The sequence below is a fragment of the Trichomycterus rosablanca genome, chromosome 7 (assembly GCF_030014385.1).
Source record: "Trichomycterus rosablanca isolate fTriRos1 chromosome 7, fTriRos1.hap1, whole genome shotgun sequence".
In the NCBI taxonomy this organism is placed as follows: Eukaryota; Metazoa; Chordata; class Actinopteri; order Siluriformes; family Trichomycteridae; genus Trichomycterus; species Trichomycterus rosablanca.
The window spans coordinates 26297885-26323468 of record NC_085994.1 but is presented as its reverse complement, the minus strand read 5'-3'; the positions used below and the strand labels follow the sequence as shown (position 1 = coordinate 26323468).

At 39.0% G+C, this 25584-nt stretch overlaps 1 protein-coding gene across 1 annotated transcript in view; it reads left to right on the top strand.

The window, feature by feature from the left end:
* Positions 1–12742, top strand: part of LOC134318032 (membrane-associated guanylate kinase, WW and PDZ domain-containing protein 1-like) — an 80730-nt gene extending 67988 nt beyond the window's left edge. The window contains exons 18-22 of the mRNA XM_062998767.1: positions 2702–2789; positions 3005–3059; positions 5521–5664; positions 6936–7074; positions 11287–12742. Coding sequence (XP_062854837.1) covers positions 2702–2789; positions 3005–3059; positions 5521–5664; positions 6936–7074; positions 11287–12284 — 1424 coding nt within the window. The 3' untranslated portion in view covers positions 12285–12742. The remainder of the gene's footprint in view (positions 1–2701; positions 2790–3004; positions 3060–5520; positions 5665–6935; positions 7075–11286) is intronic.
* The last annotated feature ends 12842 nt before the right edge of the window (positions 12743–25584 follow it).

Sequence of the window (25584 nt, the reverse complement as noted above, 5' to 3'; positions counted from 1 at the left end):
GTATGGCAACTGTACACAGTGTACGTATGTAACTTATACATTAGCTTACCTAATGTCAGCAAAATGTTGCTTCTCTGTCTTTTAATATAATGTTGCGATTTACTTACTCAGCATTTTTAATATACATTTTGAGTTTTGTGTGTGTGCTAATGTTCATTACCTCTGAATACCCTCTATTTCATGTTTTACAACAGCTTTATTTTGACCAGGTTGTGGTGGGTTTAGTTTTAATAGATGTAAACATGAGTTACAACCATTAAATAATTCCTGTAATAATGGTGTTGTAACACCTTTAGGTGTAAAAAAAATCCCTTCTAAATAGTATATAATATTTACAGCAACTGAACTTTAGACCTACATGAATTATGCAAAACTTTAGTGACTAGAGTCAGATAGTTATCTGAGTGCAGCCATTGCTGATTGTCAGCCAACTGTTTTGGTTGTAAGAAAAAGAAAATACTTCATATTGTTCTGTAAGATTTTAGCAGCAGGATTGGTGCTTGACTTTCTGGTATGCTTGTACCAACACAGTACTATCTGCCTGATTGTTCTCAAAAAGATAAAGTATCAGCTGTTTGTATTTCCGGTTACCACAGTAGACATACAGCAGCAGAGATCAAAAGAGACATTCAGCCTCAAATCAGAAAAGTTGGCACACTGTGAAAAACTGCAAATAAAAAAACTGCTGTTTCTTACATTTACACTGACTTTTATTTTGATAAAGAAAGAATGAACATTTCAGGCCTGTGAAAACATTCCAGAAAAGTTGGCATGGGGGCAATTTAGGACAAGTAATGAGGTAAAAAAAAATGATGTGATTTCAAATAGGTGATTGTAATCATGATTTGAAAAAAAGCAGTATCCATGAAAGGCTTTGAGGAGTAAAGATGGCCAGAGGATCTTCAGTTTGTCAACAAATGTTTAAAATGTTTGAAAACAATGTTCCTCAAAAAAACTATTTTAGAATACATTTACATATTTCTGATATGCAACAGTGCCTAATATCATTAAACAATTCAAGGAATCTGGAGGAATTTTTAAGGGCACAAGGGAATTTCAAGGGTAGTGCCATCTAATCCCATAGACGGCACTACATCAATAACTTGATGTCTTTCACTGATAGCTGATATAACCACATGGTTAAAGGATTACTCAGACAAACCTTTGTCAAGCACTACAATACAGAGTTATATTTACAAAAAGCACTTAAAACTTCACTGTGCAAAAAAGAAGCCTTATATTAACCATGTCCAGAAGCAGTGTTAAGTTCTCAGGGTTCTAAGACATTGACATTGTATTGTGGTCAGACAAATCAGTATTTCAGATATTTTTTGGAAGAAATGAATGCCGTGTTCTCCAGAACAAAGACGAAAAGGACCATCCTTGCTGACTGTTATCAGCAACAAGTGCCAAAGCCAGGGTCTGTCATGGTATTGTGTCAGTGCCCTTGGCAAAGATAATTTACACTTCTGTGCTGGCAGCATTAATGCAGGAAGGTACATTGAAATCTTAGAGCAACATATGCTGCCTTTAAGACAGCATCTTTTCCAGGGATATTAATGAATTTTTTTAACAAGACAATGCAAAACCATTTGATGCTCATATTACAAAGGCATGGCTGTGGAAGAAGAGGGTACAGTGGTAGAATAGACTTTACTAAAGAAGTAAGACATCTTTAATGCGACACTTCCAAAGAATCATCTAGTTAATAAAGCGATAGAACAAACTCGTAGAAAAGACCGCTAAAGAACTTAAAAGCTGAAAATTGTCTGTCCTTGGACACAGCACTTACTACAAAAGAAAAAACCAGACAGGTATAGTGCATGCTGTATTTGAACTGTCAACAATCCATTCTTAGTGGCATACAATATTTAGCCCTGGTTAAACCTGAAAAAGGTTGGAACATTTACCTCCTATTGATGAAATCACTACATAGTTTGGTCAAATCATTGTAGTTTCCTTTTTATTACTGTACTTCTTGCCAAAATAGCTGCAGTCATATTGTTCAACATGCATCATTTTATTAACTTGTATTACCTTTGGTAAATAAACTCTTTGGATTTGTATGATATTTTTTCTGAAAAATGGCCAAATTGTGATGGCTAGATGACTGGGTCCAAAACTGCAGCTCTTGTGGGGTGTTCCCGGTCTGCAGTGGTCAGTATCTATAAAAAGTGGTCCAAGGAAGGAACAGTGGTAAACCGGCGACAGGGTCATGGGCAGCCAGAGCTCATTGATGCACTTGGGGAGCGAAGGCTGGCCTGTGTGGTCCAATCCAACAGACGAGCTACTGTAGCTCAAATTGCTGAAGAAGTTAATGCTGGTTCTGATAGAAAGGTGTCAGAATACACAATGTTTCGCAGTTTGTTGCATATGGGGCTGCATAGCCGCAGACCAGTCAGGGTGCCCATGTTGACCCCTGTCCACAGAGCAATGGAAGAAGGTGGCCTGGTCTGATGAATCATGTTTTCTTTTACATCACGTGGATGGGCGGGTGCGTGTGCGTCGCTTACCTGGCGAACACATGGCACCAGGATGCACTATAGGTAGGAGGCTAGCCGGCGGAGGCAGGGTCAGGGCTGTTTTGGCAGCTAAAGGGGGGAGTATAAGGAGTAGATGTGCTATTATAGATACAGTTCTCTGTGTGTATGTCGTCTTACATATTTCTGCAAGGGATATATACTATTCTCTTTTCTCATAGAGTCCTCAAACGCTGCTCTGCTGACTAATGCTGAAAAGATTGCCACCATCACCACCACACACACACCACAGAGCGGCAGTGAATCCCGGTAAGTGACACATGGGCACACGCTAATGCTATAATGCAGATGAAAATGAATCAACTAAATCTTATTTGAATATTATTTTTCAGTCAAATCACATTCATGGCTTTAAAACAAAAATCAATATCCACCCTACTCTGTGTTCTTTGACACTAGTGAACTTTTTTGCTGACGAATAGACTGTGGTGTGTGTATAGTCAACTATCTTTAATTCTTTACAGAAACATCAAATCAAAACAAGCTCTACTCCAACCCGGAACACAAACATCAAATCAGGTGGGTGATAACATTCTTTACATTTTCCGGGCACATTTTTATTTATTTTAGTTTTGCCGTTTTAGGTGATGCAACAATACATTTAGGAAAAAAAAACCTATGCATAGAACATGAGAACAAGTACTTGTGCTTAACTTAGTCCCCTTATCCCACCCTCCCCATCTCCATCCACTTCCCTTTAACCCAAACCATTGTCAGCCCCTTATCCCCCCCCCCCCCCAATCTCTTTAAAAATTTGAGCTGAGCAGTGCGTCTAGCCAACAACGTGGTGAAGGCAAGAATCTTTTGTGAAGCACCTGATGTTGATGCCCCCAGATGGACACCAAAAAGGGCTGTTAAAGGATTGGGATCAATATCCAGGTTTAGCGCCTGTTTAAAAATGTCGAAAATTTTTAACCAAAAATCCACTAGCTTAAAACAAGCCCTAAACATGTGCAAATGATCTGCAGGAGACTGCACCACAAACACGCATCACTTATATTAGGGAAGATACATGCTAGTTTCTCATTTGTATGGTGTACTTTGTAAATCACCTTACATTGCAATAAACCATGTCTCGCACAGATAGAGGACGAGTGAACTGTGCACATTTTTAATCTTGGAAATACATTTTTACACACAAAAGGAATTTATTGTTACTTTGTTTAGATTCAAATGAATCCAAACAGGAATGTTTTGTACAAGTAGTGTGTGTTGATTTAGACCGTTTTTTTGTTTTCTTACTGATAATGTTTGTCACAGTCTAATGCTAATGTAATTGCTATCATTTATTACTTAATCTGTTTTATTAATGCCTAAAATTTTATAATTACTTATTGTTACCACATTATGTGTTTTAAGTCCCTTTACATACACTATATGGACAAAAGTATTGGGTTACCCCTTCTAATTCAATTGAATTCTAATTAAATTATATAAAAGGACATTATATGCTTCCAACTTCCAGAAACAGTGTAGGGAAGGCCCTTTCCTGTTTCAGCATTACTGTGCCCCTCTGCGAATGTTTATAAAGACATGACAAAAAGCTTGGTTTAAAGAAACTACAGTGGCGAGCCCTGACCTCAGGTGATATTTAGTCACATTAATCCTGCAAACACGTCTAAAGGTTTGCAACAATACAGGATTGTCGTTGTAGCATTTTTTTGTTTCAATATTCTCCACACATTCTTTATTGTGGGCAGCTCATGACTGCACACAGGTCAGTCTTGCACCTGTATCCTTTTCTTCCGCAGCCATGCCTTTGTAATGTGAGCAGCACATGGTTTTGCATTGTCTTGCTGAAAAATGCATAGACGTCCCTGGATAAGATGTTGTCTTGAAGGCAATATATTTTGCTCTAAAATCTCAATGTACTTTTCTGCATTAATGCAAATGACCTTTGCCAAAGGCACTTACACAATGCCATACCATGAGAGACACTGGCTTTTGGACTTTTGTTTGCTGATAACATTATGGATGGTGCTTTTTGTTTTGTCTTTGGTTTGGAGCATAAGTGCCTATTTCTTCTAAAATACTGATTTCTCTGGCCACAGTACATGTTTCCATTGGATTATGGTCCCAGAACTGATGTCGCTTCTGAACATGGTTAACATAAAGCTTCTTTTTTGCGCAGTGAAGTTTCCATTGGCATTTTTGAATGTAAATCCATATTCTAGTGCCAGACAAAGGTTTGCCAAAGTAATCCCAAGCTCTTGTTGTTATATTAGCTACTGCTGGTTGCTGGTTCTTGATACAGTGCCATATGAGGGATCAGAGATGATGGATATTTAGCTTATGTTTGCCCTTTATGCACTAAAATTCTCCCAGGTTGTTTGAATCATTTAATGATATTATGCACTGTTGCAGGGGAAAATCTCATCCAATCTTTCTTAGAGGAACATTGTTAGTAAACATTTCAATCATTTTCTCATGCATTTGATGACAAACTGGAGATCCTTTGACCATTTTTGCTCCTCAAACCTTTTTTTTGTCCTGAAGAGCCTTTCACTCCTCTGTTCGATACTCGACGTTGCCACTGGTCGGCTGGGCGCAATCTAGCGGGCATAATTTGCAGTGCCTGCAGCAGACTCCTGTGTCTGCTAGCGTGGGATGACCAGATTAAGTGGGTGGTGTCTTCAAATGCTGTGCAAGGACCCTGATTAGCAGATAGAGGCGCCTGTGCAGAAGCGTGGGTGAATAAGAAAGGGTCCGCTAAGGACTGCGCACGGATCGGAGGAGGTGTGAGCAGGAAATATACCTTCCTCGAATGCAATCAGGGATCCCCAGCAGTGGAAGACAAATTGACTACGCTACATTTGGGAGAAAAATGGGAGAAATGCATAAAATAAATAGAAAAAAAGGAAACTAATTTTGTCATGACTTTTATTATCCCTCATATGGAGAAGATAGATTTCCTTGGGTACCAGGTGCGATTTTTAAGCGTTAGGTTACTTTTGTTAATAATTTCTTTTTGTACTTTTAGGATGCTGAGTATTATTCAGTGGACCTGGAAAGAGACAGTAAAGGTTTTGGCTTTAGTCTGCGAGGAGGAAAGGAGTACAACATGGACTTGTATGTACTGAGACTTGCAGAAGATGGAGCTGCAGTCAGAAATGGCAAGATTAGGGTGAGTCAGAGTTTGCCTCTAAGAGTTGTGACTTAAGTGTTTGTTAATTACATTTTAAGGCTGAAAGTATGTGGACACCAGTTCTACTTAGTGAGTAAACTATTTAACTCAGCCATATTCCTGAAATCACCATTAAAACAATGGGAGTACAATGGGCTGTACTAAAAACGTAAGCCATCTTTAATGAAACACTGTCAAAGGAACAGCTGTTTAATAAAGCAGTCGACTGAACACACTTATAGAAAAGACCCACTAAAGCCCTTGACTTGGCTGCTAGTGGCCCCATTACTTACCAGCAGTTCCAAACTCAGTGAGTGTTAGGACAAAAAAAAAAAAACAGCTCAGTGAGTGTTAGGACAAACGTCTAGAGCTTTATGAACTGCCATAAGTTAAGTTAAGCTCACCATGCTCAGTGCCATCTCTTTAAATGGGACCTAATGAACATTTCTCATAAGACAATATGGGTAGATTTGTTATTATACTGTTTGTTTTAAACTAGTTTATGAGATACAAAAGTTATATAAAAATACAAAATATATAAAAAAAACATGAAAAACACAAATGTTTATGACAAGTATACTATATGATGGCACAGTGGTAAAATATGCTAGCCCACTACCACTGAGATTCAGGGTTCAGTTCTCAGTGTTGTTATGGCTATATACACAGCCATGATAGACTGAGATGGCTAAACAGCCTAGCATTAAAGAGGTTCACTTATCAGTGTTTTCTGTGCCAGTCTCAAGCCGGAAAAAATAAGGAAAGTTGCATCATGAAGGACATTCGGCGTAAAACTGTCAAATCAGATATGTGGACCAGAATGATTAACAATACATGCTTAGTGGCATTTATACTAATGCTGACCAGGCCCAGTTGACTATGATTTTGAAACAAAAATGTAAAAGAAAAAAATCTATGCAACATCTGAATGCTTGATTAATACGTGAATGTTGTCCAGTTGCTCTGTACTGCTGTGTTATTAGGACAAATAGCTACATATATTTTATGTTAACACACATTTTATGAGTTCTTCAACTTGTCATTTGTAGCATGTCATAATACCCAGCAAAGCTTTTCCTGCAGCTTCCATAAAAGGACACACAATATACTATTTGCCAAATTGGACAGTTACGTTTCTGCCCAGTTAAACAAACTACTGTACATTAGCAGGGTTGATGTTTATTGATGGAGCAACACAAAATTTCTCAAAATTTTATGCAAGCTGTCCGAATAAAAAGTTGATAAGATCATAAAAATCTTCTCCCTTTCAGGTAGGAGATGAGATATTGGAAATAAATGGAGAAAGTACAAAGAACATGAAGCATTCTCGTGCTATTGAGCTAATCAAGAATGGTGGTCGACGAGCAAGACTTGTCTTGAAAAGAGGAGATGGCTCTGTGCCTGAATATGGTGGGTACATATAGACAGGCCAAGACCACTTTTAACTTCTGCTTTTGTATTCTTGTTTATTATAAGAATTTTTCATCTTCTGGTCAAAGAAGTTCTTAGTCATACTACAGTCTTGTTCTTCATTTCAAATGCCTTATTCCGCAAAGTCTTGTATTAGACTACAATGTATTTTAAAAGTACTTAAGTATATGGCCATTTTACTGAAACACACTAATGGTGAAAATAAGAAAGATAAAAATATTTAATCTTTAATGAAATATTTAAGTGTGTACTCTAAATGTAAAATTTATATTTAAAAAAATATAATTTTTTTGATGATTAACAGTTTGTCACATTAGGTGCATTAACAAAATCTGCTAACATATTTTGGCAGTAATGTAATCAGTGCATTAACATCTCTAATATAATAATGGAAATGGAAATGTTGAGATGTATTTCTAAATCGTATCTTAGGAACATTACACACTCACTGAACGTATGAACTGAAGTGGGTGTTACACAGGTTTCTTTAAAGTCTAATATTTACTTTTGATTAAAATAGCATGGTATACTGCTTGTATAGTTGGATGATGAATTAATCAAATTCCAAATCAAGTGAAAGATTTTTGGTGAGCATGCTGTTTATTTGAATTTTTTGTTAATCATGACTTTGAGAGCAGCTGCATGTTGTGCAATCAAGTTTGAAAAATGCAAAAGCAAATTTAGCATAAACATCTTATATACTAAAACATCAGCCCGCAACCGGGCTGAAATTGAAATACACTGATGTTGCTGCTGATGTTCACCTAAACATTGTGCTGTCTGATACAGCTTGAAAAATACTAGTTTACTATTGTTTTTAACCAGTCTTGCTTCCAAACTTTCGATCTGTGTTTAATCAGGACTTTGCTTGTAATGCTATCTGTTGTAAGACGAACAACAGGTAGTGTCATACTTTAAAAATATAATATAAATGACTAAGTTTTATGTCCAGAAGATGTAAAGGTCTTTTTTAATCTCCTCTTCTGTGTTTATCTCTCTTCTTCATTTTGGTGGGCTCTCTCTTTCTCTCTCTCTCTCTCTCTCTCTCTCTCTCTCTCTCTCTCTCTCTCTCTCTCTCTCTCTCTCTCTCTCTCTCTCTCTCTCTCTCTTTTTCTCTCTCTTTGTCTGTTTGTTTCTTCCTTTGCCTCAGCGATGATGGCTCCCCATCTCGCTACATGTCTAAGGAATGATAAGTTGGGAGAGCCCTGCTTCTACCTAATGGGCCAAAACCAAACCACGGTTTGTAGAGCACCATTTGTATTTGTGAATCCTTCCCATCATGCCCAGTTAAAGCTTGTGGATATTTCTTACACCATCCAGCCTTTCACCACAGCAGAGCACCTCATTCCTTGCTGCACTTTCATTTTACCACTGTGAATCTATTTTACCCATAACACGCTGCATTGACTACTGACCCCATGTTGGAATCCACCAGAAAGCATGGATTAATGCCCTTGCAATTAGACTTTTCATCTCAGAAGTGCATGTATCTTTAATGTTTAAGTGCCAGGGGTGCAGATGTTGTCTGTTTGTCTCCTCCCTGATATTGTTGAATTTACTAATGTCTATCACATGATTATTGTAGCAGTATTAGAACTAATTTTGTTCACACTTCACATGAGATATTAAATAGTTTTTCTTACAATCTTGTTAACACACATAACCCAACAAGTTTATATTAAACTTGTCTATGCCTTCACAAAATCATTTTAAGTAAGTAAGTAAGTAAATTTTATTTATAAAGCACTCTTAAAACAACTTACGTTGACCAAAGTGCTGTACATTAAGCTATGACGGTATTCATAACTAAGCAAAATAAATACAACCCCAAATCAGAAAAAGTTGGGACGGCATGGAAAAAGCAAATAATAAAACATTTACTTTGACTTCTATTTGATTGCAGACAGGATGAACCTGAGATGTTTTATCTGCTTACCTTCATTTCATTTATTAATTAACATACATTCCTGTATTTCAGGTCTGCAACACATTCCAAAAAAAGCAGTAAAGCATTTACCACTTTGTAATGTTGCCATTCCTTTTTACCACACATAAAAGACGTTTTGGCACCGAGGAGACCAATTGATTTAGTGTTTCAGCTTTTGTCTCATTCTTCCTGCAAACACGTCTTAAGATGTGCAACAGTTCGGGTTCATCGTTGTCGCATTTTTCCTTTCAAAATTCTCTATTTGGGATAGGTCAGGACTGCAGGCAGGCCAGTCCAGTACCCGTCCCCTCTTCTTCTGCAGCCATGTCTTTGTAATGTGTGCATGTGGTTTTGCATTGTCTTGTTGAAAAATGCGTGGACGTCCCTGGAAAAGATAACGTCTTGAAGGCAGCATATGTTGCTCTAAGATCTCAGTGTATTTTTTCTGCATTAATGCTGCCATCACACAAGTGTTAATGACCTTTGCCAAGGGCACTGACATGACCCCATACCATGACAGACCCTGACTTTTGGACTGGATGGTTCTTTTCGTCTTTGGTTCGGAGCACACAGTGTCCATTTTTTCCAAAAAAGACCTGGAATGCTGATAGATCTGAACACAATACACGTTTCCACTGTGTGATGGTCCATCCTAGATGCCTCTGAGCCCAGAGAAGTCGAAGCTGCTTCTGGACATGGTTAACATATGGCTTCTTTTTTGCACAGTAAAGTTTTAAGTAGCATTTGTGCATGTAACTCCGGATTGTAGTGCTTGAGTGGCGGTTCTTGATGCAGTGATGTCTGAGGGATCGAAGATCACGGGCGTTCAGCTTAAGCTTGCGCCCTTGGCCTGTACACACTGAAATTCCTCCTGATACCTTGAATGGTTTAATAATATTTTGCACTGTAGAGGGAGAAATATGCAAATCCCTTCCAATCTTTCTTTGAGGTTCATTGTTTGTAAACATTTCAATCATTTTCTCACACATTTGTTGACAAACTGAAGATCCTCTGATCATCTTTGCTCATCAAAGACTCAGCCTTTCCTGGTTGCCCCCGGCCCAACTTTTTTTGGACTGTGTTGCAGGCCTGATATGCAGGAATGGATGTTTATTAATAAATGAAATGAAGTTGAGCAGACAAAACATGAAATATCTCAGGTTCATCCTGTCTGCAATCAAATAAAAGTCAAAGAAAATGTATGGAACACTGCATTTTTATTTTATCTGCATTTTCCATACTGTCCCAACTTTTTCTGATTTGGGGTTGTAGATAATTATAGTTGTTATTTTTTTAAAGTTTTTATGGTTTAACAAATGCAGTACACTTATATTTTGTGACTAATAATTTTATCAACTTTAAGTGCTAAAATAAGATATGGGGCCATTAAGGTTTTGTATATTACAAGTGGCAAAACCTGTAAGTTAATAAAATTTATATTTTCAGCTTTAGTAGTTTCTTTTTTAAACTTACTACAAATTTAAATGAGTAAAATTCTGAGACAACTGCTAACTATGTTTTTGGACAGCAAGAAAATCAAAACAGAACCTTATATGAGGTCCTCTTATATCATTCATCTTATTCAAGAAAAAATTTTTGCAATTTTATTTATAAATTTTATTTTTTTTGCCCCAATTTAGCGTAGCCAGTAGTCTTCCACTGCTGGGGACCCTAATTATGTCAGAGGAGGGTATATTTGCCTGACACACGCTCCCTCTGGCGCATGTACATTCTACGACCACTTCTTATTCGCCTTTTGAGAAATTGAGAGACAATGTGATATTGTGAGATTAATTAAATTATAATATACGTATATTGACGGTTAGGTGCCACAGTGGTAAAATTACGCTAGCCCACTATCAGAATTTTGTCTGTAGTCATTTGAATTACTAGCACCCCACATTCTACGAGTTATTCAAAAAGGCTTGCCCCAGCATGTTCCACGTTGCATGAAACCTTTGTATAGTCAGTTTTACAGAAGGACTTTAGAATTTTTTACAAAAACAGCTTTGTTACGAGAGCCTTACTTTAAAACAAATTCGAAGAATTCTCTAACACGTACTGGATACATGAAAAGTAATGTATCAGGGCTTATTTATAAAACTTAAAATGATAATGTAGGCTAATGTAATATGTTTTAAAAATTAGGTTTGTTTTAGGTTGCCTGTGCTTACAACATTTCTTAGCAAATAAATTAGCATGTGCAATTATTACCATGACCTTCTACTTAATTAATGTATAATATAAAATATTCTCCTTTTTAGACGGTCCCAATGACGGGTACCCTGCCTCACCCGGGTCACAAAATATTCCGGAAATGAAAGAGATGCCACTAAACGGCCGCTTTCACCTTGCATCGGAGTCCAGCTATACATCAGAACACTACACAACCCCCTGGCCCCAGGACCCGTGGTTAAAAGAGAAAGGGCGTGAACGAGGAAAAGAACGAGGGAGGGAGGAGTATAGAGACAACACCCATTACCCCAAACCATCCCAGCACCACGCTTGGAGCAACAACCATGCCGATGGCGGAGGAGCACACTTGCCATTGCCATCCCCCTCCTGTTCTCCTGAAAATGACAAAAGAAACTCTAACCGCAAAGTAAAGAAATCTGAGTCTGAGAGTGGCATTTCCAAGCTTTTCAAGACACTAAGAAAAGAAGGTGGCTTTGGAAGGAAATCTTCAGATCGGGAGCTGGGGGACCGAGGCCGTCAGCGCTCACCAGAGAGAAGGAAGGGGCCAAAAACACGCCGTGGTTCATTGGATCGCTCCCCAACCCGTAAAAATGCCTCCTCTCCAGATCGACGTAGGGCAAAATCCATGGACCGTCGGGCAGACCGCTTTCAGCGTGATTATTCCCCAGAGCAAGGCTTACAAGCTTCAAATTACGTCCTCAACCGGCAGATTGGGACACCGGAATGGCCCTTTCAGCCCCAGCAACAATGGGAGCCTCAGACACCCAGCCGGAGCTACCGAGAAGATAGTTACCTTACCTCCACTCCAGAGAGACCCAATAAAAGCCAGAAGAATGAGAAAAATGATCTTTCCTCCACCGTTTGGGGGGAGAGGTATTGGAGCAATGGCGCACAGCATAGACGCTACAGGAGAGAATCAGACAGCAGCAGTAATGGTAGCTTTCTAGAAGAGGCGGTCGCTCCCAGGTTGAAAGATTACTACAGTGCCCTAAAGGCCAACAGTACAATTTCAATTACCCAGTCTAAGAGACGGCTTTACAAGGAGAACCACGACCTCAGCATCTAAGCACAGAAACTCACCATGCTAAATAACTTATAAAACTGTTTTTTAAGAACCTAATGGGTGAGGGGTTGTTTGTTATGAATGTTAGAAAGACTAATTGATTATTTGCTTTGACTGATTTTACATCTGCACATTTTTCCAAGACAAGATCAGCCACAAACACAGCAACAGAGCAATCTTGTGTCTATTTTCATTTTTTTTTTCTATCTCTAGTGTTGTGTTAATCAGAGAGTATAGTTTTGTGTAAATCTATGTATTGGTTAAGTCAAGATCAAGTTTATTTTCTTTTTTTTCTTTGTTCACTTTTTTTTAAAGTTCCTCCACATGTAAAGAAGATGCTTTTTTCAATATACTCTTCCTAACTGCGATTTTAGCAGACCAGAGCACAAGTGTTTGTACATTTTATGGAAGAATATGTGTTTACATACTGTATGAGCGGGATCATCTCAAGTGAAGGCAAGTTTTCGGAAAAAATTACAAACTATAATGCTACTGTTGTTTAATGAAGTAATATATTTAAAGTGTATTTATTTTAAAGAATTGGCACATAAGGGACGTCAAAAGTATGTTTTTTTCTTCCTTAACAAATTCTATTGCTTCATCTACTGTATGATTATTTGACTAAAATCTGCCTTAAATGCACTGAACTGCTGTGCCAGGATTAATTAATTAAGATATTTTAAATAGTCCCAACTCACAATTTATTAGTAATATGTAAAGGAACAATAACAATTGGATTGTAACCTCGCCAAAGGCTGCATTGACATGATATACGGCAAAACCACTTATGGCTGTGTTCTTATGGAGAGAGGCAGTGCTGCTTACCGTGCTGTTACACCTTTCTTAGTGGCACACTTCAGTAATTTAATTTAATAGAATTTTAACCCAGTTTGCCACTGACCTTTCCAAAGTCCTGCCAATGAGATGAATTGTTAATACAATTAAGTCTAAAGTGAAACACAGACCTTGTTGCAAGAAACTGATTCTCACTGTTTTACAAATCTTTGAATTGTTATATTCAACATAATATTGTAAATAAAAGCAGCATGGAAACAAGTAAGCTGTGAAATGTTGAGACCAGGTTTGCATTTTAGAAAGCAGTCCCACATTTTCTAATACTGGAATCGCTTGTTGTGTCTTTGTAACTTGATAAGATTTAATGCCCCCTTTGATTAAAACAATAAAGTTTTAATAACATACTTCCTTTTTTATCTTCACATGTCTCCAAATGGTTACCATTGCAGAGCTTTTCTTATTTTAAATTAAATACATTTCATACAAAGCTGCTTGTGAATACTGTCAGTATTGCATATTGTTTTCAAGTGAACAAAAAATGGTTTTGCCTTGTATCATGTGAGTGCTTAAACCTGGGGTGAACAAAGCACAAAATGCTTTCCATATTAATGCAGTCTCAGACTAAAAACTCAAATAACACACCAACACTTACTACTGATCAATATCCTGGCTTGAATCAATGTGTGTATTTATCCCCCACATGGAAATATTTTCCAAATACAGTCATTAATAAGTTAAATCTAGAAACCAGAACAGGGTAACATACCCTACGCATCAAACAGGTCTGAACCATGGCAGATCAGGTCTGCCTAAATGAGCCGTTCCAAGTCTTTGCACTGGAATATTACTGAGCTGTACTATATGGACAAAAGTGTTGAGACATTCCTTTTAATTTTATAATTCATGTGTTTTATCCACAACAATTGCTAACAAGTGTAATAAATGAAATATATGATTTATATTATATATAAGTTTGCAGCAACGTTGGACCAATATCAGTGACCAGCTATACAAATGCTTTTTAAATAAATGCTCTTGAAATAAAGGAATAAAAATTCACACAGACATACAGTGGGGTCAAAAAGTATTTAGTCAGCCACTGATTGTGCAAGTTCTCCTACTTAGAAAGATGAGAAAGGTCTGTAATTTTCATCATAGGTACACTTCAACTATGAGAGACAAAATGAGGGAAAAAAATCCAGGAAATCACATTGTAGGATTTTTAAAGAATTTATTTGTAAATTATGGTGGAAAATAAGTATTTGGTCATCCACAAACAAGCAAGATTTCTGGCTCTCACAGACCTGTAACTTCTTCTTTAAGAAGCTCTTCTGTCCTCCACTCGTTACCTGTATTAATGGCACCTGTTTGACCTCGTTATCTGTATAAAAGACACCTGTCCACAGCCTCAAACAGTCAGACTCCAAACTCAACCATGGCCAAGACCAAAGAGCTGTCGAAGGACACCAGGAAGAAAATTGTAGACCTGCACCAGGCTGGGAAGAGTGAATCTACAATAGGCAAGCAGGTTGGTGTGAATAAATCAATTGTGGGAGCAATTGTAAGAAAATGGAAGACATGCAAGACCATTGATAATCTCCCTCGATCTGGGGCCCCACGCAAGATCTCATCCCGTGGGGTCAAAATGATCATGAGAACGGTGAGCAAAAATCCCAGAACTACACGGAGGGACCTGATGAATGACCTGCAGAGAGCTGGGACCAAAGTAACAAAGGCTACCATCAGTAACGCACTACGCCGAGAGGGACTCAAATCCTGCAGTGCCAGGCGTGTCCCCCTGCTTAAGCCAGTACATGTCCAGGCCCGTCTGAAGTTTGCCTGAGAGCATATGGATGATCCAGAAGAGGATTGGGAGAATATCATGTGGTCAGATGAAACCAAAATGGAACTTTTTGGTAAAAATTCAACTCGTCATGTTTGGAGGAAGAAGAATGCTGAGTTGCATCCCAAGAACACCATACCTACTGTGAAGCATGGGGGTGGAAACATCATGCTTTGGGGCTGTTTTTCTGCAAAGGGGACAGGACGACTGATCCGTGTTAAGGGAAGAATGAACGGGGCTATGTATCGTGAGATTTTAAGCCAAAACCTCCTTCCATCAGTGAGAGCATTGAAGATGGAACGTGGCTGGGTCTTCCAGCATGACGATGATCCCAAACACACCGCTCGGGCAACGAAGAAGTGGCTCCGTAAAAAGCATTTCAAGGTCCTGGAGTGGCCTAGCCAGTCTCCAGACCTCAACCCCATAGAAAATTTGTGGAGGGAGTTGAAAGTCCGTGTTGCCCAACAACAGCCCCAAAACATCACTGCTCTAGAGGAGATCTGCAAGGAGGAATGGGCTTAAATACCAGCTACAGTGTGTGCAAACCTGGTGAAGACTTACAGGAAACGTTTGACCTCTGTCATTGCCAACAAAGGTTATGTTACAAAGTATTGAGTTGAACTTTTGTTATTGACCAAATACTTATTTTCCACCATAATTTACAAATAAATTCTTTAAAAATCCTACAATGTGATTTCCTGGATTTTTTTTCTCATTTTGTCTCTCATAGTTGAAGTGCACCTATGATGAAAATTACAGACCTCATCTTTCTAAGTAGGAGAACTTGCATAATCAGTGGCTGACTAAATACTTTTTGGCCCCACTGTACATCAAAGTCCTGTGAAAAGCCTTCTTAAAAGGTCTGAAAAGATCACATAGAGGTCCCATTTGCTTTTTTAAATATTATGTCCAACAAGCTCATGACCAGGTGTCCAAATACTTTTGGCCATATAGTGTATGTGTATTTGTATGAATCCATTTTTGTGCCTGTGTATATAATGTTTTAAATTTGACATGCGGACATGAAGTAAGCTTGAAACATGATAAAACACAGAAAGTCATCGCTGTCATCTTTATAGTACTGTATAGAACCAATAACCTGTCTGCCGTCATCCTGTGTACAGACTTTTACTACTGTATGTAAGTACTAGCAGCTTGTGGAAGAGATATGACTGTTGCCTTTTCTTGTATAAAAGAGAATTTATGAGAAACCTCTACCTTGAGGAACATACTATTGTACATTTATACTTCTCAAGCAGAGGCAGCAAGTCATAAAATGTGTAATTTATACTTCAAATCAGGCATGTTTCTAAAATCCAAAGAGGACCTGAGCATTGAGCCATTTCTTTAGTGTGGATATAGAACTGGGATTCATCTGATGTTATTTAAGGACGAGGCAGACTATCATGCGTGATGCCTGCCTTTTTATGATAGAGCACTTGTGTATTGTCTGTGGTCTCTCTGCAATGTTCTCTGAATTTCAGTGCTTTTTTTCCTGTGTTGATGAAAAGCAGTACATGTATATGGGTCTTTTTTATGAAACACTATGCATATAGAGATACTACATTGTCCATAGCTTTATTTGACTCATGAAGCTATACATATTGTTAGTCTAAGTACAAGTAGATGTTGACTTATCCAGTAAAGCTTTTTTTTTTCCTTCAAATGAACGCAATGTATATGTAGCTATTGAAAAGAAGTCTGTGAATGCTATTTTTATTATCAAATAAAGTTTTCCATTCAAATTGACAAAATCCTTGTTTTTATTTGTATTGTTTATTCTTTTAGTCTGGTAGACAGTTGTTGCTTTATAAACAGTGAACTCAGAATTTATTCTGACCCCTTGACTTTTTGTGCACTTTTTTGTGTTGGAGATTTGATTTGGATTGTATATAACTGACATTTAACATCATTTAAAACTCAAAAACTGAAATATATTTAATAAACATTTAGACTCTTTGCTGTGGCCCAAATTGCATCCTGTTTGTTTTAATTATCTTTGAGAAGAGTTTGGAACTCAGTTGGAGTCCAACGGTTGCAATTTAAATTGATTGGGATTAGTTTGGAAAGGCATACACCTCTGATAATAACGGCCCACATTTTGCACTAAATTATCAAGTCTCAAAGGCCAAGGAACTGTTTGGAAATCAGATCAAATGTACAAAATCCTTGTTTTTTATTAGTATTCTTTATTCTTTTAGTCTGGTATTTGGGTTTTACATGCCTGCATATGCACTTACTAACACCTTCACTAGATCTCCTCAATTCACCTATACCTTCTATCCTTCTTTACTTTTACAACCACCTGCCACTGCTCTTTAATTAATGCAGAGATGGAGAGGTGTCTTGTATGCCTGCAATTGCATTTGCATCAGGAGACCAGAAACCGCTGCATGTAGATGTAGCCATATGCCAGTCAGAAGAAAGATGTGCAATCACTTTACAGATGTTGAAATTAATGGTAAAAGAGGATGAAAGGTGCTAGTCCTTTTAAAGCCAACAATGGTCTCTACTATGGAGCTACTCTTGTAAACTCAAAGAGGGTGGAGTTCCACCCAACTACACATTTCTCTTTGTCCATCCAGGGACGTTCTATGCTATAAGAGGGAGAGATGCGTTTATCAATGTTTACTTGAGTCTGGTGCAAAATTCTCTGGTACCATTTTGTCCACAAGATTGAGACAACATATTACCACTATGGCCAAAGTTTTTAAATCTGAAGGAATATGGCACAAACCAGCTGGTATATTTCTTAGGGCATGACATACATGTCCACAAGGAATATTACAGGATACCAGAGAAATTTGCTTAGAAGGTGAGTTAAAAGATTTGTTTTTTTGTAATCAAATCTATAAAAATTTTATTAATGTTGTGTTTAATTTTCAGAAAAAAATCTACATTGTATTATCCAGTAGTGAAAAGGAGCAATAAGAAGAGGTTTTGGGCAAGAGCCCTGACACTGAGAATGCCATGCCAGTGTTATCTTATCCTGTAGCACCTTTAAGACAACAAAAAAGGTAGCCAAATCGAACTGTTTGCACAAGCACATATATTGCCCTATAACATCTTTTTGCTTCATCTTCAGCAATGCCAACGAGATGGAACACATGAAATTCATCAGCATTTGCAATATACCTTTTAAGAAAGATTTATGTGTTTGCTGTGTCTGTCTGTGCCCTTCAGAACAGAACATGCAATGCTGTTATATTCAGTGTGAAAAAAAATAACAGCATTAAAAAGACCAAGCTGTTAGTGCTGATGAATGGTAAATGAATAACTGAAACAACTTTTTGATGTGGGGGTGGGGGTGTTATCTGGGGTGTATCAGCAGTGATCCATCAAAAGTAATCCCTCTATTTGACCTTGAGCCAGGGTCCTCATTGGATGTTCCAGTTTCCTGCATAGGCTGTCCTAGTAGTCTGCATCAAAGTGGTATCCCAGTGGCTCATGTTTAGTTTCCCAGTGGTCTCCCTCAAAGGTGTCAGCCCTGAGGAGCTCCAGTGCTTAGTGTGGTGGTGCTGGAGGTGTTATTACTGATCCAGATGTCCTGAGGTCTTCTAGTCAGGAAGTCTGAGATTCAGTTGCAGAGAAAGGTGTTTAGGCCCAGCGACCTTAGCTTTCCAATCAGGTGCTGAGGAATGATGGTTTGAATGCTTAACTGAAGTCTATGAACAGCATTTGAAAATTCATTGCAAGTGCATTTAAATGTTTTATAAAATGTTTTAAGTACTGATAATTTTTTATAAGAAGTACTTTTTTTTTTTCAAGACTTGGTGCATTAATCATGGATGTAGCTGCAGCAGTACTGGACATTGGCTTTGAGAAGATGATGGATCCACCAAGCATGCTAACTATGAACATTTAAATCTAGAAGACAAAGTAATATGAAAAAAATGTGATAAATAGGCAATACTAGTGCTGCAGGAAGTTCAATGTGACTTACAAATCAGAAGTGAGATGTGGGCAGGTTTCGGATACTTCTGGACTGAATAATGTACAAAAGTGTAAGCTAGACACTTTGTTTCTTTGCTGTCAGATTGACTGATTGCTCATTATTAGTACGTAGTAGTTTTGAATGCTTTCACAGTGCGCAATTTTATTTTAAATTGTAATTAGGTACCCAATTTTAAATTAGGTATTCTATATACAGTACTATACTATATATAGTATAGTATATAGTATACCTAATTTAAAAATGGGTAACTAATTACAATATATACTTTTTAAAGTATACAAATAACAGTAACTTCATTCATATGTTGGTATTTATATGAAATGTTTTGTAGTATTATTAACATGAATTATTATAAATTAGTGAGAAATTTTTCCCATCTATTCTCCATCTATGGGACTTCTACATTTTGTTGTAACATTTATGTTTACATTTTTTAAATAAATATACTGTATATTTTTTAACACCCAGGTAGAGTGGTCTGGGTCCTTTCTGTTAAGTTGTGGAGCTAATGGTAGTTACTATTAGTACACATGTTGAATGCAGCATACATGGTTACACATACAGATGTTAGTGACTCGAGTGATAATTGTTTTGCCAGATGACTGTGTTAAAGTATTTCTGAAACAACAAAGTGTTTGTAGTTAAATGATGTTATTCTAATAAGTTTTCTTATTTTTCAATCAGAAGGGTTTAAAGTTAATTAATAAAAAAGGCACAACCTAGGTTTACGCAATTATGAAATCAGTCACTTTCTGATGGTGTAATGTTCATGTAAGTCATTTTTCTCTCACCAGTTCTTCGCTAAAACACTCAAAGCATAACATATACAATGGTATTTAATAAGTGAATAAAGTAACCTGTGGTAATGAGAGAGGTATGAATATGTAGGTACAAGACTAATACTGAGAAATTATATATGATTATCTATGAGTGATCAATCAATGAAAAATTGATTGAAAAGTGGAGGAACAGGAGAGTTTAGAACATAATTGAAGTGTATGCTATCAATTAATAATGACATGATGCTAAACAGGGGCCTGAGCTGTTGTCTTTGACAATGGCTTTCTCGTTCTTCGTCCTCTTTGTTGAAATACGGAGCCTGAAGGTCAAGACTCTTGACATGATCTGGTGAAGAGGTTTAATTTTATATGCAGAACCAAACTAGATTTAAAAAACTTTACCTTAGCCAGTGATAAAATCTCAGATGTGACCAGTTTACTATGACAGTATGAAGTGGGTCGATGTGGAAACCTTCCACATGAAAAAACCTCCAAGCTCTGTCTGAATGAAACACTAAAGGCAAACTAAACAACTGAGCTAACTCATAAATCTGTGTCAGCTGCTTCAACTAAATGACTAACTCACAGCAAAAATCTTCTGCAAATCTGGGAATGTAGCCAATGAGAAATTGACCTCCTAAAATTGTGTTAAAATCTGATGCTTTTTTCTTTCCACCACAAAGACAATGGTAGCTAGATGGTGCTGTAAGCTTAGTTTTGACATAAGTATTCTAAAATGGCAAACGAAAAGAGTGATTATAAAAGTTAGTACGTGAAACAAAATACTACAAGCTAACTAAAAATTACACTGAATACCAATATATAGATTTAGGTTTAACCTACCAGGTCCTTTAACATGAAAGCTGTATTAAACTTATTTAGGTGAATAATAACATTCCTAACATGCAATTCAAGGTTTTTCAAATTTGCATATAGTTACTATAACTACTGGCATAACATAATTCCTAACCATATATCTTGATTCAAAACATATTCATGAAGAAAATATTGAGGTCAGTAAAGTTTAGGGTGTGTGTGTGTGTGTGTGCGTGCGTGTGTGTGTGTGCGTGCGTGCGTGTGTGTGTGTGTGCGTGCGTGCGTGTGTGTGCGCGTGTGTGTGTGTGTGCGTGCGTGCGTGCGTGTGTGCGTGCCGTGTTTTTGTTTGAGTTATTGCTGTTAATGTCTTTAGCCAAATGGTGGTACCCAGCTAACAATTTTTGGTTCCCAGAACGTTCCGGGAACGTTAGTTTTTGGTTCCCAGAACGTTCTGGGAACGGATCATTTTGGTTGCCCTTTGGTTCCCCAGGAAAGTTTTCTTTACGGAAATAGAACGTTCCCGTTTGGTTGTGCATTATAGTTGTGGGAACGTTCCCCTAACGTTCCCGTAACCTTAAAATTATTGAAACCTTAAGGGAACCTTGTACTAACCTTTAAATTATTGAAACCTTAAGGGAACCTTGTACTAACCTTTAAATTATTGAAACCTTAAGGGAACCTTGTACTAACCTTTAAATTATTGAAAACTTTAGACAACCTTGCAATAACACTCCGGTAACACCGGCAGCCCGTGTCGGCTCTGACTCTTTTTGAATGACTGCCCAGAATCGGGCCAAATACACTGGCCCAAATCCGGTAGCCAGATCTCCGCCGACTCTCCCATAACTGGGCCGGAATAGCCCCCGAAACACTACGATACCATTTATTTACCGTTTTCTTCTCCTTTCACATCCTCAGATAAAATAGTAGATTTATGCTACAGATTAACTACAGATTGTGCAGCAGAAAGTATTTTATTAAGATAATTGCAGCAAGTAGTGTAATAATAATCATCAGAATATTGTAGTGAGTGTGGAGGTGGGGCTTCTGATTGGAGCGAGGCTGCACCTGTGGGTGATAAAAGAGGAGCGTGTGGGAGACGCGAGAGAGAGGAGAGAAGCCATTGTAGTATACGGATGAATGAGCGTCTGGGCGGCTGGAGGAGTTCGGTGCTGGTTCGGGAGGGTGTCGTTCGCTGTTGTTAGAACAGCCGGCGATGAAGATAGTTAGCTAGGTGGTTTAGCTGTTCCTGTGTGAGGAGGGGAGGCACAGCTGCTTCCTGTAGAAAGATAGGTCGGGGGTTAGGAGTTCCGCCGCCTATTATTCAGAGTCCAACCTGTGTGATTTCTAGACAACGGACAACGCTACAACCACGGACCTTAAAAAGGGAAGCTGGTGAACGGGAGTCCAACTTGTATGATTTCTTAATAACGGACAACGCCACAAGCTCAGACCCCGGGGGAGGGTCTCGCCGGCGGGCGAGTTAAGTAACGTTTTTATATTGTCTTTAGTGTTTGTGTTATGTGTATTTTAATAATTAATAATAGGGGAGGTAGGGTTGTTGGCGGGTAGGTTCGGGGATAAGTTAAAAGACCCGTTGGTGTTTCAGGTTTGCCTTTAAATGAATTTTGTAGTGGTGGTTTTCTAGAGTGAATATTTATTAACTCCTTAAGTGTCGTGGATGTGTTTTTAGCGTGCAGTGAGTTACACGGGTGGGTTAGCTTGGCTATCTTCTGGATAATACTTGTCCGATTTACCTGAACCTCTTTTCCTTGTAATTAAGTGGTTAATAAAGATGAACTGAGTAACTTATCTCCGTTGCGTGTGTGGTTGTTCCAGTCCCTGATCCGGACCTTACCGGTTTAATAAAGGTGGTGGCAGCATTACGCAACCTAGTTACATCTAAAGTTTATTACATTGGTGGCAGCGGTGGGATGAAAATAGGTACCCTGTGTACCAGGGCTAAAGTAGAACAGGAGGGTAATGGGATTAGTGGAAAGAAAAATGAAGGTAGTTCACAGTGGTCTGTTGACTCTTTGGCTGAACAGTTGAATATTGCGCAGAGGAGTTTGGGGCAGTCAGAGAGGGCTGCTGTGTTTGAGCTACTTGAGCGCCATCAGTCAGTCTTTAGTATGGGTGAGACAGATTTGGGTCGGACCCATTTAGCTTGGCATCAGATTGATACTGGTGATGCAAAACCCATTAAGTTACCCCCACGGCGAGTTCCCCTTCATTTACAGGAGGAAATGGCGGAACAGGTAAAGAAAATGCAAGCAACTGATGTTATTCGTCCTTCAAATAGTCCTTGGGCCGCACCTGTAGTGTTGGTCAGGAAGCCTGATGGCAGTTTGCGGTTCTGTGTAGATTACCGCAAATTGAATGATGTTACAAGGAAGGATGCCTATCCCTTGCCTCGTATTGACGATGCTTTAGATAGTTTAAGTAAAGCTTGTTGGTTTTCCACACTGGACCTAACTAGTGGGTATTGGCAAGTGGAGGTGGACCCAAAGGATAGGCATAAAACAGCATTTAGTACACGGTATGGGACATTTGAATTTAATGTTCTGAGTTTTGGCCTCTGTAATGGTCCAAGCACGTTTCAAAGACTAATGGATGTTGTATTAGCTGATTTACAGTGGAATACTTGTCTAGTTTATTTGGACGATATTATTGTGTTTGGACGTACATTTCAGGAGCATTTATCTCGTCTGGATGAGGTTTTGTCCAAATTATGTCAGGCCCATTTAAAGGTAAAGCCCTCCAAGTGTAATCTTTTTGCCACGCAAGTGCATTATTTAGGCCATGTGATTTCAGCAGAGGGAGTTAAGGCCGACCCTGCTAAGGTTCAAGCTATACGTGAGTGGCCAGTCCCTAAAAACCAGACTGAGGTAAGAAGTTTTGTGGGCTTGGCTTCTTATTATAGACGTTTTGTAAAGGGTTTTGCAGAAATGGCTGCTCCTTTGCATCAGCTTACCGAGAAGGGAAGGCGATTTAAATGGTCTGAAGCGTGCCAAAAGTCCTTTGAGCGGTTGAAGTTAAGTTTGATGTCGGCACCCGTGCTGGCTTACCCAGACCCTAACAAGATGTTTATCCTGGATACGGATGCCAGTGATATGGGCATTGGGGCAGTGCTATCCCAGGGGGATCCAGGGTCTGAACGAGTGGTGGCTTATGCTAGTAGGGCACTGACTAAGCAAGAACGTAAATATGCAACCACCAAGAAGGAGTTATTGAGTGTTGTTAGTTTTACTAAGTACTTTAAGCATTACCTTTTGGGAAAGGAGTTTATGCTGCGTACTGATCATAATTCGTTAAGGTGGTTGCATAATTTTCAGGGCCTGGAGGGACAGATAGCTAGATGGGTAGAGCAGCTGGCCAATTTTCAATATAATATTGTTCATAGGCCTGGAAAATTCCATACTAATGCTGATGCCCTTTCTAGGCTCCCTGGGTATGTTGCTGATGCACCCTTTTTGGTGCCAGAGGATAGTGAAAATGCCTCGCCTGTAGTAAAACCAATAATTCGAGCAGTTCAAGGTTATGAGGTTGGGGGAGGAGAGTTGGATGAGATCGCCAAAGCCCAAGCAGAGGACCCTGAATTACAGAGAGTGATTCAGTTAAAACAACAGGGGGATGGAGGACGGGTAGAATTTTGGCAGAATCCTGTGTTGCAGAAATATTCTGCAGTGTGGTCCCAACTACAGGTTCAGGGTTCTAGGTTGGTGAGGGTATTGCCAGCTCACTCTGATGCTGCATTACAGGTTCAAGTGGTTCTGCCTCAAGTATTGGTGCCTAAAGTACTAGCTCAATTGCATGATTCAATAACAGGGGGACATCTGGGAGTACAGAAGTTACAGGCAAAAGTAAAAGATCGTTTTTACTGGCCTGGGTGGTTTGGAGATGTTAGACAGTGGTGTAGGGAATGTGTGGATTGTGCTTCTCGAAAAAGCCAGGGTGCCAAGCCATGTGCTCCCCTCCAGCCTTGTGTAGTGTCGCGCCCTTATGAGCGAGTTGCGTTGGACATACTTGGCCCCTTGCCTGAAACAGGGGGGAAAAATAAGTACATCTTGGTGGTGAGTGACTGTTTTTCGAAATGGGTAGAATCGTTTGCCCTTCCTAATCAGGAGGCTATTACGGTGGCCAAAGTATTGGTGGAGGAGTGGGTGTGTCGCTTTGGTACTCCCCGTAGTATCCACTCAGACCAAGGTCGGAATTTTGAGTCTCTGCTGTTTAAGGAGATGTGTGGGATGTTGAACATTAATAAAACACGCACGTCCCCATACCATCCAATGTCTGATGGCTTGGTAGAGCGGTTTAATCGCACACTTCTTGCAATGTTGTCTTTGTTTGTGGAAGATAACCAGGCTAATTGGGATCTGTTGTTGCCATATCTAATGATGGCATATCGCAGCAGTGTGCATGCTAGTACAGGATTTACTCCCTATAAAGTCGTTTTTGGGAAGGAGATGGTGTTACCTGTCGATGTAATGCTAAATTTGGATGGAGGGGAGAAGTTTTCTTCTGCTAGTGAGTATGTCTCTCGGTTGTCTGAAATCCTTTCTACGGTAGTCCCTGCAGTAAAAAGGCATCAGATCAGGGCTTCAGGTCGGCAGAAGATAGAGTTTGATTTTAAGGCCACCTGTCAATATTTTTCTGAAGGAGAGTTGGTATGGGTTCAGAATAAAGCTAGGAAAAGAGGATTGAGTCCTAAACTCCAGAGAAGATTTAAGGGCCCTTATAGGGTTTTGGAGAGGATTACTGATGTGTTGTATAGACTGGTGCCAGTGCAGGGAGGACCGGAAACAGTGTTGCACTTTAATCTGCTTAAACCATATCTCTCTCCCTGTCCAGAACCTGCTAAAAAGCGCGAGCCACAGCGACGACCTTCCAGGCTACAAAAGTCAAGACATCAAGGAGAGATGTCCTGGGGGTCTAGCTGGGTCCAGCGCAGACAGCAGATGATGGAAGGACAGAATAATGGAGAGTCTGCCCAAGAGGTTATGGGGGAGAGATCTCATTATGGTGGAGTGGAGGAGAGTCCAAGCGGAGGTCCCCAAAGAATGGATGAAGGAGGGCCGTCAAGTGGTGGAGCTGAGTTAATGCCTGTGACCGAAC